At 45.9% G+C, this 13,951-nt stretch overlaps 1 protein-coding gene across 2 annotated transcripts in view; it reads left to right on the top strand.

The window, feature by feature from the left end:
- The window catches only part of KIF15 (kinesin family member 15), a 930,781-nt gene that overhangs the window by 819,031 nt on the left and 97,799 nt on the right, over nucleotides 1-13,951 (top strand). For both annotated transcript variants that reach the window (XM_069211483.1, XM_069211481.1), the window contains exon 33: nucleotides 7,056-7,221. In XM_069211483.1, coding sequence (XP_069067584.1) covers nucleotides 7,056-7,221 — 166 coding nt within the window. The remainder of the gene's footprint in view (nucleotides 1-7,055; nucleotides 7,222-13,951) is intronic.

Here is a 13,951-nt window from a genome sequence, read left to right as displayed (position 1 = left end):
ACCACAGTCATTACAGATGCTTCCACTCTAGGCTGGGGAGCGCATCTGGGGGGATCTGGAGATAAAAGGTCTTTGGTATCTGGAAGAACAGATGTTTCATATCAATCTGTTGGAATTGTGGGCGATATGTCTGGCTCTCAAGGCCTTCCATCCTTCCATTCATGGCCAGTCAGTACAAGTCTTGACAGACAACACTACCGCAATGTGGTACATCAACTAGCAGGGAGGAGTAGGGTTTTATTTTCTCTGCAGAGAGGCTCTACGTCTCTGGTCCTGGGCTCAGGACCATCGGATTTGCATAGTGGTAAACCATTTGGCCGGAGCTTTCAACGTACTCAGACAGTATCAACCAGCACTTTTCAACCGACCACGAGTGGCGTCTACATCCGGAGGTGATTCTTCACGTCATCCATTTATGGTGGATGCCTCAGATCTGTTTGCCACTTGTGAGAACATGTACTGCCTGTCTTTCTGCAGCCTGTAGTTTCTGATGCAGGGAGCATTAGGGGATGCGTTTCAGTTGAGCTGGAGCAACCGGCTGCTGTATGCGTTTCCTTCCATACCCTTGATTCCTCGGGTTCCGAGGAAGATTTGCCAAGACCGGGCTCAAGTCCTGTTAATAGCCCCGGACTGGCCAAGAAGGGTGTGGTACACAGACCTCCAACTCTTGCTGTGCCCTTCTCTCCATCTCCCTCAGAGGGCAGACCACCTCTATCAGTCATAGAGGCAGATTCTTAACCTCCACCTCCAGCGCTTGCACCTACATGTCTGAAGATTGTATGGGGAAATCTGAATTCTTTTTCTCTCTCCCCAGACGTGGTGGATGTTATATTATCGGCCAGGCGACATTCCACCCTGTCTATGATGGTAGCTGGGCCAAGTTTGTTAAATGGTGTGAGGAGAGGCACACTGACCCTTTAAAGGCCCATTTGTCCAATGTTTTACAGTTTGCTTTCTCCTTGGCATAACAAGGTTGCGCTTGTTATTTGTGTATCTGACCAACCCTCTTTATTTAAGTCCCCTATAGTTCTAAGTTTACTTAAGGGTTTGACTAATAGGTTTCCTCCCACTCCGTTTATAATGCCTCCAGTAGGATTTAAATTTAGTTTTAACGTACCTGATGGGTACATTGTTTGAACCATTGCATAGTTGCATGTTGAGGCTCCATACGTTTAAAACTGTCTTTCTCTTAACAATCACGTCGGTTAAGCAAGTTAGTGAGCTACAAGCTCTAAGTGTAAAACCCCCATTTACTACTTTCCATGCTAACAAGGTGGTTTTGAAAACCAGGGTGGTGCCTCCTTTTCATTTAGGGCAGTCCATCACCCTTCCGTCCTTTAATCCGCCTCCCCATCACTTTAAGGAGGAGGAAAGGCTGCGAACGAGAGAGTTTTGGACAGACTATCAGCTCTTCGTATACTACCTGGGCAAGATGAAGGGCATAGCTGTCCACAAAACGCTATCAAGGTGGGTCAATCTTTGTATTAAGATATGTTATCCACTGGCAAAGAAGGATCCTCCCCAGGGCATTAGAGCTCATTCTACCAGAACTAAGTCTACTGCTTCGGCTTTGGCTAAAAGTGTACCTGTTCTAGATATTTGGAAAGCAGCAACATGGGCGTCCCTCCACACTTTTGCAAAGCATTACTGCTTGGACTCAGAAATAAGGAGGGACAGCCATTTTCCCCACTCGGTGCTGCAGGTTGTTTTGGTATAGCCAGACAGGCACCAACCTCTGAGTGCGGGACTCTATTCAAAATGTGAGAAATCTACAGGTAGATGTATCCATCAGAAGAGCAAGTTACCTTTGGTAACACTTTTTCTGTTGGATACAGTATCCACCACAGTATCCACCTGTCGATTCCTCACTTTCCCACCCACCTCCCCATTGTCTGTCTGGTTAGGCCAATAATGAAATTGTTTGTATATATTTATTTCTGGCAAGTTTATATACCGAATGTATGTTTATATATGGATGTATATATAAATTCTTGTATTGAGTTTGCACGTGCTTGTGATATTGGTGTTTACCCGTTCGCCTCAAAGGCACAGTTAAGAAAAAAAGAAAATAAAATAAATAAATAAATAAGTGAGTGAAACTGACGTCAGCACGCCGGTGAGGATTTCTTATGGCTCGGATGATGTCAGACAGAGTCGCGTGCGAAGCCATTCCATTGTGACATCCTCGTCATGGAGAGCTAGAAAGAAAAGATTTCTGTCAAAAGTTGGCACATTGGGAGAATTCAAAAGGAGAGGAATCCACTGGTAGATACTGTGTCCACCAGAAAAAGCGTTACCAAAGGTAAGTAACTTGTTCATCTGTTACAAACAGGATCTAGCTGTAGGAAAGTCACACTTTTTCCCCTGGTTACCCCCACTTTTTGCCTGTTTATCAGTGTGCTTGGACTGTTTTTACTGGGATCCTGCTAACCAGGACCCCAGTCATTGTGGTCTCTCCTCTAAATTTGGTTACGTTCGTACCCTTTACACCCCACAATTGGCATACAGGTGTACCCCTGTAAGTCCCTAGTATATGGCACTTAGTGAATCGGAGCATTGGCACACCAGGGGTCCCATATGGGCAGCAGCTTGTATTGTGCCACCCATGGGGGCCCATGCAAAATGTGGTTGCAGGCCTGCCATTGCAGCCTGCGTGAAAAGGTGCATGCATCCTTTCACCACAAGTCACTGCACCAGGTCTCACTGCAAGTCACCCCTATGGTAGGCCCACCTAGCTCAGAGGGCAGGGTGCAGGTTCCTGTGTGTGAGGGCACCGCTGAATGAGCAGAGTTGCCCCTCCGAACTCCAGTTCCAATGCACTGGACTTTGTAAGTGCGGGGAGGCCATTTTACCCGTGTACTGGCCACAGGTCACTCACTACCTGTGATGCTGCTACATAATGGTAACTCCAAACTTAGGCATGTTTGGTGTCAAACATGTCAGAATCATACCCCAATACTAATGCCGGTATAGGTGGCATGATTCCATGCACTCTGGGGACTTCTTAGAGGGACCCCCCCCCCCCAGTATTGCTTCTACCTGTCTTTCAGGGTTTGCGGGCAGCCCACACTGCTGCAGGCCTTCAGACTGGCTTCTGCCCTCCTCCTCCTGCTTGACAAGCTCAACAGGGGAAGGCCAAACAAGGATTTCCTGTGTGAGAGGGAGCGGCAACACCCTCTCACCTAGAAGTGAGCGTTACATGGCTGGGGAGGGGTAACCTCAACACACCACTGGTTTGCTTTGAAGGGCACATTTGGTGCCTTCCTTGCATAATCCGGTTTGCACCAGTCAATGGACACCCAATCTCTGCTCTGGGGTGAGAGTACACAAAGGAAAGGGGAGTGACTACTCTCTTGTCCATCACCTCCCCAGTGGTGCCACTTAATTCTGCCATTCTCAAAACAGGATGTGCAGAGGGCCCTGGGGGCAACTGGTTGGTCAGGACTAGTGACCTCTGTTAGGTTGTTACCCTGAAGAGTGCCCAAGCCCTTTCTTAGGGCTATTTAGGGACTCCCTTGAGGGTAGATTTCAGATTCAGCATGCAAGACTCCACCATGACTCCTCTGCAACAGCCTCTTCTGCTCCTGGCCACCAGAACCCGCTGCTGGACTCTTCAGGAACCAAACAAGCCTGCAGCTCCTGAGACGACCTCGCCTTGCAACATTGTTTCACCAGCTCCTTCCAGCAGTTGCAACATTTTCACGCCTGTGCATCCCCTGGGGTCGGCAAGACTTCAGCTGCACCAAAGAAGCAAGAAGGAATCTCCCTTGAAGTGAAGGAGTCACTTCCCTGCATCCACAGGCACCTAAGGCAACGACAGGCTGCTTTGATCTTCTGCCATCAGGCTCCAGGAAGAATCTCCAACACAGATGGTGGGTCTGAGTGGTCCCCTTGTTCCTCTCTTGCGGGAGAGTACCCCTGTGCACAGTGACTCCTGCACCAACCAAGGCTTGTTGACTCCTGCTCCAAGGGTTCTTCAGGTTCCAAGTAGCCCCAGCCTTCAGCACTTCATCCTTGCAAGGACAGTCCCACCTCTGCTGGTCCAGCGACGTGGGACTCCTCTCCAGGTGTGCTGACTTGGCCCCATTATGACTTACTGTACCTGCTGCAGTGGGTTGCCTATGGGGGCTGCTACTGCTTCTCCTGGCTCTCCCGACTGCTGCTGAGGGCTGAGTCCCCTGGACCTTGCTAGACCTCTTCTTCCCTGCAGATCTTCCAACTTGCATTTGCCAAGGCTTGCTGGTGGTCTGCCTGACCACTGACCATCTGCAACCCGGTGACTGGCGTGGGTCATGATCTGCATGACTCCAAGGACCTCTCTGTAGCTCCTGGGCTCCACAGCTGATGATCTTTCCTCATTGACACAGATCTTCATCCACAGAAGGGTGGGTAGTGGCTCCTGCCCCGTCTGGACACTCCTGTGTGGACTGGACTCTGTCCCCTTCTTTTTCAGGTCCTCTTTTTCCAGAACCCACCATTGGGTTCCACCGGATTGGTCCTGGTCTTGCAGTCTTCTTCTTTCAAAGTTCCCTCGTTAGTCTTTGGGAAAACCAGGTACTCACCTCTGCTCTCCTGGTCATTTCAGCTCTTGGGGTCCTGAGTTCTCCCAGCTCCCCTCTTACTACTCCAGTTCCTTGGCTGGAAGACTTCACTTCGCATTTCACTATTTTAGGAAATGGTTTCCCCCCCATTCCGACCCCCAACTATTTTTCTCTAATGTTTGCTAATGCTTGTTATTCCTATGTTCCAATTGCTAATTATTGCGGTGTGTATTCATAGTGTGTACTTACCTCCAGTTGGGGGAATGCCTATAAGTAATTTTAGTTCAGTGTTACTATAATAAATTACCTTTATTATTGCGACACTGTGGTTCCTATCTGGTGTGAGAAGTTGCTGTGTGTCTGCAGTGGTATTGCAGTTGCTTTACACTCCTCCTAGATTAGTCTTGGCTCCTCACCACAGCTACCACTAGAGAGCCCTGGCTTCCTAGACACTGTCTTCATTCTCTAATAGGGGTTGCCTGGACATGGTATAAGGTGCACACACCATAGGTGACCACCACACACCAGGCCAGCTTCCTACACTAGCTGCGGGATTTCTCACCAACCTACCCATCCTCCCTGCTCTGCAAACTGATTTTTAAGGACAGGGACTTCCTTAACAAGGAAAGCTCTGCAAAATGATTTTTTACCTCAAAGATCATTTTCTTGGCATTAAAATGCCTTCATTAGGAGTTCATACATGATTAACACAGAGATGCCTATATTTTGGCACACTGTTTCTATAAGTGGCTCTGTGTTTTGGAGCAGAAACCGTCACGGACGAAACTGATGTCAGCACATTGGGGAGAGGTTTATATGGACTCCGTCGACGTCACATCTGGTAAACGGCGTTGTTATGGAGTAGCTCAACTCCCTCTTCTGACGCGTTGAGGTACTGCTGGAAAGAAATTCCAGATCCAGTCTGGTGCCTGGGGAAGAATTCTAAGGTAAGAAATCTTCAGCTGGATTCTGGTGGCCACTCGCCCTCGGAAACCCACCCACTCCCGCCAGCCAAGCCCGCAACCTCAGAATCATCCTGGACCCCGGCCTCAGCACGAACCATCAGATCAACTCAGTCACCTCCACCTGCTTCCGCACCCTCCACCTCCTATGCAAGACCTTCAAATGGATCCCCCTTGAGCATAGAAAGACTGTCACACATGCCCGCATCACCAGCAAACTGGACTACGGCATTGCACTCTATGCCGGAATCAACAAAAAACTCACCAGCAAATTGCAAAACATCCAGAACGCCGCCGCCAGATTGATCCTAGACCTACCCGACACTGCCACATCTCACAACAGCTACGCACCCTGCACTGGCTCCCTGTTGAGAAAAGAATCACTTTCAAAATCCTCACCTTCGCACACAAAGTCCTCCACAACACCAGACCTGCCTCCTTAATCAGCGACTCAACTTGCACGTACCCCACAGGACCCTACGCTCAGCCCAGCACTCTCTCGCAGAAGTACCCTGCATCAGGAAAACCAGAACAGGAGGACGCTCCTTCTCCTACCTCGCTGCCACCACCTGGACCGCCCTACCCATCCACATCAGATAAACTACCTCCCTCCCAGCTTCACAATGGAACTGAAGTCATGGCTTTTCTAATCCACCTCCGGTACTTGCTACACCCCCGCCACCCATCCCCACCCACCTCCTCCCCCTGTGCCTTGAGACCCTAACAGTGAGTAGCTCTGCTTTATAAACTATGATTGATTGATTCTGTCTCTACCAGATAAGTAAGTAACTTTTTCATTGCTAACCTTCTGTAACTCTCGTTCTGGTAGATACTCTGTCTAACCACAGATTCCACACTTCCCTCCAAACTCCCTGTTTGGAGTGGCCTGCTTTCTGAACCTCTATAAAGGTCTTAACTTGGAGATCAGCACAGTGCTACTAACAATTGTTTAGCTCTGCGTTTCAGAGCTTGGAAAGTGAACCAAGAAACCGATATCCAAGTGCAGGTGTGGTGCTCATATGCAGGTCTGCTCCATCACTTTCGGGCAATGCGGAGCCACACAGCGCTATGTAGTTTCACGTAGGAGTACTGTTGAATAAAAGTTTCTAGATACAGTGTGCCACTTAGAGTTTGAAGGTGAGAAATCTGCGGTTAGGTAGCGTATCTCTCAAAAATAGCATTACTGAAGGTAAGTAACTTTTTCTTTTCAGAGCTAGTCATGGAACCAACCTTAATAGTTGGAATAATTCTACTGTGAGCTGTCTTTTAAAGGAGTGGTTTCTTGATTTAATTTCAATCTATCTTGTCATTGTGTCGATATATTTTTACGTTAAATTAATTTTAGTATATTTTGAGGGTGCAGGTGGAGAAACCTGTAGTAAAATCTGTCTGGGTAGCAGTTCAAGCGAGATGCCTGCCCAGTCTTGTGGATTACATTTGCATTGACTTTAATGATGTACTTAAATGCAATGAAGCTACTCGGAATGCTACAGGGCAAGCAAATCAGTCCCACATGCTAAACTCAAGATAAGTTGGAATTTCCTATTTGCAGGTTAGATGAGACTAGAAATGCCCTTAAAGCCACAAACAACTCTCTGATTGAGATGAAAAAGGAAATTGATCGGACAAGAGAGCTGGAATCCAGGGCGTTCAGAGAAAAGGAAGAATTGAGGTCAAAGTTTGAAGAATCAAATGAACAACGGGAGCAAATTCAAAAGGTATAAGCCATCTGGCATTCTACTTGTAGTTTTAATTGCTAAATTAATAAGAAAGAAATGTTTTTACGTTATAAATGTTCTAGATGGCAATTGGCATCCTTTTTGAATAATTTGAAACTGTATTGCTACATCCTTCTTTACATATAGAATAGCTGGTGGCTATTTCTACACCTTTAGTTTCTTTGCCCGCAGAAACAGTTGTACTAGTAACAGCTGTCCTTTCGATGACCACACCTTCAGATCTGCAGCATTGAAATTGTCTATTACTGTTTAGTACAGACACCGAGTCAGGGGTTTGCAAGAATCCCAACCTAAAGTCTGAGTCTCCTCTGAACACATACGCTCATTCCTAATGGGGAATACCAAATCATCTTTGCTTGTTCTGTTATCTCTTGGCTAGATGTTGGCCAAAGAACTCTGGGTGCGGAAGGCCTGCAGTCAAGCCTTAGAGACGAATGGACATTGTCGGTTTCTTTAAGTTACAGTTTTAGGGACAGTCTAATTTGTTTGACTAAGCGTGGTTCCAGCAGTAAATGGCTATGGGTTGTTTGGAATATTCCCATTGTTTTGTTAGCCTTTATTTTTTTTTTTAGTAATTCCTCCACTTAGCTTGAGAGTTTATCCTTCTTTTGCCCCAGGGATTGAATGAAAGCCTAAGCGCTGCCTCGGGTTGTGTGCAGCTACCATGAAATACTCAAGCAGGTTTGTAGGAGAGGGTTTAGTCGCAATAGATTTATTGGCTTGTTTGAGAAGCTTTAGCTGTCTGGCAAGGCTTATGTTATCTGAAAAATTAATGTAGTTGTGTTCTTAAGAAATATGGCTCTGTTGGCATCCGCCTCTTGCTGTTAGTCCATTTTGGGTTCATCCTTGTGAAACAGTACTGGCAGTGTGGTGGAAACTGGTCATCCTCCTTTCGCTATTGGCTCTCTTGTCAGTGCGGGCCAAGTTCCCGTCTTGCCAATTACTTAAATGGAGTGTCACTTATGTTGACTTAAAGCAATGTGCATGTGCATAGGAGGATAGTAATTGTGTGTCCTCGCCTCCTTGGAAGTGTGGGGACCCTGGGAGGGAGGGGGGGGGGGGTGAGATGGATTTGTTTATTTTTATTACTGTCATTTCTGTAGAACCTTAATTCGAAGATTTTCCCTATTTGCCTTTTTGGTTGCGAACTCTTTTTGCAGTTTGTTTTTTGCTAAGAATTGTCATTAACTTTTGCTTTTTATTTTTGACTGTATATCTGACTATATATGCCACGTAGAGCAGCCTTTATTAATGTACTTTAGAGAAGGCTGGATGAGCGCTTCCGAAGTGGCGACATTCCCACTTCTCACTACGCCACAGTGCGCGTTTTTGAGGTTCAATTGCGCACCCCTCTGACATTAATAAATGCTCCAGCCCCCTTAAAGCAGTCTTTCTGCTGTCTCTTTTCACATGTGCTTCACATGTTGCTTCTGATTTTGTCCATGGTAAAGTACTTGTAATTCCGTGTGCTGTGTGACCATGTGTGCCTTTGACCAAAGAGCTATTGAAGCTCTAGTTTTAGTTCCTCCGTACGTTTTGTGACAACAGATACATTTACTTTTCGTAAATTCACCACTCCTTGATCCCCTCCTTTATTCTGCCCTTCCTTGCACTTTTCTTCCCTTCCGTCGTTCATGCTTCTCTTAGCTTTATTCATTAAGTTCTTCCTTTCCTTCCCTCTTCCTGTCCTTTGTTTTTTTTTCCCTTAATTTCCTCTTCACATAGTTTTTCTCTACTTGGTTTTACTTTCCCTTCCATCATCCTTTTCTTTTTTATTTCATGCTCCATATTTCATTTTACCTCCTCGGTTTATACTTTTTTGTCCTCTTTAACTTCCTTCATTTTCGTAATTTCCTCCCTTCTTTCTTTCCTTCATTTTCTTATTTGCAGCCTCCAAACGCTCTTTTCCTTACCCAATTTCTCAGTTAGTCACCTTCACCTCCCGCTCACAACACTTCTATTGTCCAATATTGCCATCTCGGTGTTCAGGCGGTGACGGGAAACCACAGGGCTGATATCTGAGTGGTCTGCAAACGTCACCAGGACCTCAAGATGGCACTGTAGGACCATATTACACGCTACCCGTTATGTATTTTTTTATGTTATATGTTTATTTTGGGGGTTATAACTTGAACACCAGTTCTCTTCAAAGTGCAGCTAACACTAGGCACTGATGGGGATTAGGTTGGTAGTTTTTGTTTACCTCTCGTTGATAAAACAATAGATTTACGCACTTCTTTGACTTTGACCTTTGCAGCATAATTAGGAATTTATCACATTTACAATGAGCACTTAAAATGGGCCGGTATTCACTGGTACTAAGTACCGGCATTTCTTCGTTTTCTCCCCTTGAGTAGGACTTCTCCTTGGCGCTGGTCAGGCTCGGGTCTTTTGGTAGGTCAAGTGCAAGTGCTGCTGACGCTCCTTGATGTCTTGTGTTTCGCTGCTGCCAATGATGTGCATTATTTCAATGCTGGGAGAGGGTTGTTGCTAGGGCCAGCGGCTCACTCTTGATTGTCAGGCAGTTCCAATTAGATTGTGTGCCGTCAAACTGCAAGTTTGGCATTGGAGCTGCACGGTCTCGTGATAAGCAGGAATTTGGAAATAAAAGTTTGGCTTAATGGTTACGAGTGCTCTGCGGTAACGCTGTTTCGGGAGATGGTGAGGCAGTCAGAGTGTGGGGCGAGCAGAGCAAACATCAGTGGATACCCCTGCCACTGGTACATAAGCATGTAAAAACATGTGATGGTGCCTGTGTAGATGTATGTCCATGGATCTGAGGATGTGTTTGTGTCCCCGCCCTGCTCCCACAGATAACACAAGCACTGAAAGAGCCGTGTGAGAGACTGGGCACCTTGTTGCAGTACCAGACACTTTTTGCCTGGTTTCTGACTGCAACTTGGACTGGAGTGCACTAGGATCCTGCTAACCAGGTTGGAAATGTTCTTTCTCTAAAACATTCTAAAACTAATTAGATACGTCTTTAGCTACCACTATAAGTCCCCAGTAAAAGGTACTTGGGTACCCAGGGCATGGGGTACTATGGGTAAGCCCCTGGGGGCAGCAGCACTAATTGTGCCACCCTCTAGGGCCATGCATCCAGATGCACCCAGCACTGCTACTGCAGGCTGAGTGTTCTGGTGCAAACCTAACACACAAACTCGACTTGGCACACTCACTACCTGTATGCCGTGTCCAACATACACTGCAATTACTATGAGTAATACAACCCTATAGCAGGTCTTACAGCCCTAAGGCAGGGTGCTCCATATTATATGTGAGGGCATAATTACATGAGCAATATGCCCCCATTTTTTCCTATTATAAAATGTACCCAGGGGTCACCTTAGAGGTGGTGGCCCCTGCAAAATCAAACTATCCTGGCCTGGTTACTGTCTGCTTCCTGCAAGCCTGCTACATCCAGACAGCCAATATACAAACCTTGGGGAGAGCCCTGTTTCTCTGGTTTGTAAAACAATGCCCTTCGTGGGTGGAGGAGCTAACACACCCTCCCTCAGGAATGTGCACTGCCTTGGCAGTGAGCTTCAAAGGGCTACTGCCCTTGAAACTCAATCCTGAGGCCTGCTGCTAGCAGCAGGTGGTCTCCCCCTTTGCAAACTCCAACTGTTGGAGGGAGCAAAGGCGGGAAACCACACAAAGAGTTGCCTGCGAAGTGGACCCCCAAATTCAGTTTCATCCATCTTGGAATAAAGGAAAATAGCTAATCAGATTTAGGGAAGTGAACATTCCCACAGGAAGTGGTCATTAACATGGGTGGAGCCACCCATAGGTAAGTGTCCCATTGGACATTAACAGGTTTCCCCTAAAACGCCCATTAAATTCATTATTTAGTGGCATCCCTAGACCAAGAAATGAGATTGAAAAGACAAAGAAGACCAGCACCAGAGAAGATCCAAAGCAAGAGAACTGTGGACCTGCTGCACAAGAAAAGGCGCCAAACCCTGCCTGCTGCACCCAGGACCTGAAAATCGCCGCTGCAGTGGAGCTGAACACTGGACCGACCTCAAGAAACCCAGGGGACAGCTAAGCTTCAAGAATCACCCTAGATTTCCCTTCTGAGTGGAGGCACTACTCAAAAACCAAGCACGAACCAACAAGCCAGTGAGGGTCACTTCACTGACCGGACAATATCTCCGCAACCGGAAGTCACAGCTGGACCCGACGACACACCGATGACAGCCCGTACACGATCTAAAAGTGTGCAAAGTTTGCTGGCACTGCACCCTCCAGTGGCTGAGTTACGCCAATAACCTGGGTATTGGTCAGCTGATGTCGGACAACCAGAAAACCAGCTCCCTCAAAGCTGAAAAAGGATCAGGAGGAAGCCTGTGTCGAGGGACTTCAGGAACACCCTGGACCTCTGAGCAGAGTGCCCACGTTGTTCTATAAGCAGCCCTCAGAGACTCACCTCCAGCTCCAAAGGACTCCATTGCACACAGCTCCTGGATCTCCAAATCACCCTGCATCTGACCTCCCTGAGCCCTGCATCATGGAATCTGCTGTGTGCCCCAGCTCCCCAACCCCTTGTGGAGCCTTAATATCCCAAGGGGACCCCTAGGCACCACCTTTAAATCTGTGAACCAGATCCTTTTCCAAGTGGCCCCTCCAGATGGCCCTGTGCTTGTGCCAAAAGACTTTGCAACACTGCTTCCGCTGGAACCAGGAGCTGCCCGAGGCTCTTCAGCTGGCACAGTAAGTGACTTCCTATTGATTTCTATGGTGCGTAATTACGCACAGAAAGACCACATTTTTGTAAACTTTGAAAAGTCCTATCTCAAAAAGTACGTAACGTATCTTAAAGATCATGGTCTTAAAATGTATTTAGAAGTCTGAAGTATTTTTATAAATTTTGGTTTTAAGTTATTCATTGAGTGTGTGTGGTGCATAATTGGATTTGTGTGTACAGCAAATACTTAGCACATCTCCTGGATTAGCCTAACTGCTCGACCAGCTACCTTAAAAATTAGAGCATTAGGTGGCCTAATATTTACCTCTGGAAACCGTGTGGTTGCCTGGATCCCCCTGCACAGTGTGCCTAGTTTGCACACTACATAGAGGGCCTGCCTCCTACACTTCCTATCCAAATTTTTAAATTAAGATTGATGTGTAGAGTGTCAGATTTTTGTTACTCTGTGTTTGTTGTAGTCAGCCCTGCTGGCAAGATAATGTAAAAGGTTATTGAGCCGGGTGCAGATATCTGAATTCAGCTTCTTGGTTAGAATCCTGACAGGGCATCTTTGGCCTTTTAGTTTTCTAAATCTTTTCTAAAATCATTGCCATTTAGATTGCTTGTAGTAAGAGGTAATGCTTATTAAAAACAATGTTAAACACAACACAATGTGAGCAGATTCATTCTAGAGTAAAGGTACTGGTGCACAATAGGTGGGTGTAGTAACAGGCTGATATGTCGCACAGAAAATGGGCTCCTAATAATGCATTCAAGCTACCAACTTCGACTGGGGTAGGAAAAAAAGAGCTGACATACTGGCAGATAACCCAATTTGGTTAAGAACACGAATATTGCTATATTTAGTCATCATTTTGGAATCCTTGTTATACAGATTACAATTTACCCACTGGAACTACACCCAACTACAGTGCTACATCTTCAAAAACAATTGTGCTAGAAGATGGTTGCATGGTGCCCTTTCAGAAAAATATGGCTTATTTGCAAGAAAATTGTGTGGGAAATGTATTTAGCTCAAAGAAAATCAGCCACTAATGAACATTAAGAAAATACCGATTTTTATGAATGCCTGCTTCGTGGCCACGCTCCTCGATATCCCTCTAGGCACATCTTACTCAATTTGGGCAGTACCTGCACTTCTTTTTTCCCCATTTAAAGCACGGTTTACAACATAATTTAAAGCTTTCAACAGGAAGTGGTGGTAGAGAATGGTTTGCATAGTACGTCATAGTTTGCCTTTTTTACAGCATATTTTAGATAACCTTGATGCATTATTTTGTTTCTCCATTGTTGTATAACCCTAGTGGCCACTAAAAAAGGTAAAGCTTTGCCTAAAGGTATAGGAGCTGTCAATAAGATGATGAAACCTAAAGCCTGTAGATCACAGGGAGCCATAACCTATTTTCTATTGTAGGAAGCTGGCTCTCTGCATGGCGCACTAAAATGAAGTACACAGTCTAGATAGTCCAGTGGATCTCCGGAGGTTTGCAGAGGCAGAAATAGATAGGTCTAATGCTCTATTTGTGGTAGTTTGGGAAAGCAGTTAGGCTTGTCAAGGAGTTGCTTTAAGCATTTGTTGTACTCACAGAGGCAATCAATAAGACATAAACTCAAAGAATACATTTGAGATCTAATTAGAAAAAAATATTTGCCTTTATATATCCATTGAACCAAAGAACTGTTATAAGGTAAGCAGTTTTTAAATTAAAAATACTTTTCAGTTTCATAAATCTACACAGTGCAATTTTCAGAGTCTTCTATGTTAACCTATGGGAGGAAAACAAGAATGCAATTTTGCAGGTAAGTACTCGACTTACAAATCCAGTCTTTGGAGTTTTAGGTTAACACCCAGCAAGGTTCAGATTAGCACCAAGAGTGCACTCACAGCGGCACAGGGGCAGCCGGCGCAAAGGTAAAATTCAGAGTCAGGAGCCCAATAGTAACTAATGGAGACTGGGAGTGAACGAGGATGCACTTCTCGCTGGTGAGTAAAGCAGTGTC

Source organism: Pleurodeles waltl, chromosome 10 (assembly GCF_031143425.1).
Source record: "Pleurodeles waltl isolate 20211129_DDA chromosome 10, aPleWal1.hap1.20221129, whole genome shotgun sequence".
Classification (NCBI taxonomy): domain Eukaryota; kingdom Metazoa; phylum Chordata; class Amphibia; order Caudata; family Salamandridae; genus Pleurodeles; species Pleurodeles waltl.
This window is presented reverse-complemented; position numbering and strand designations above follow the sequence as displayed.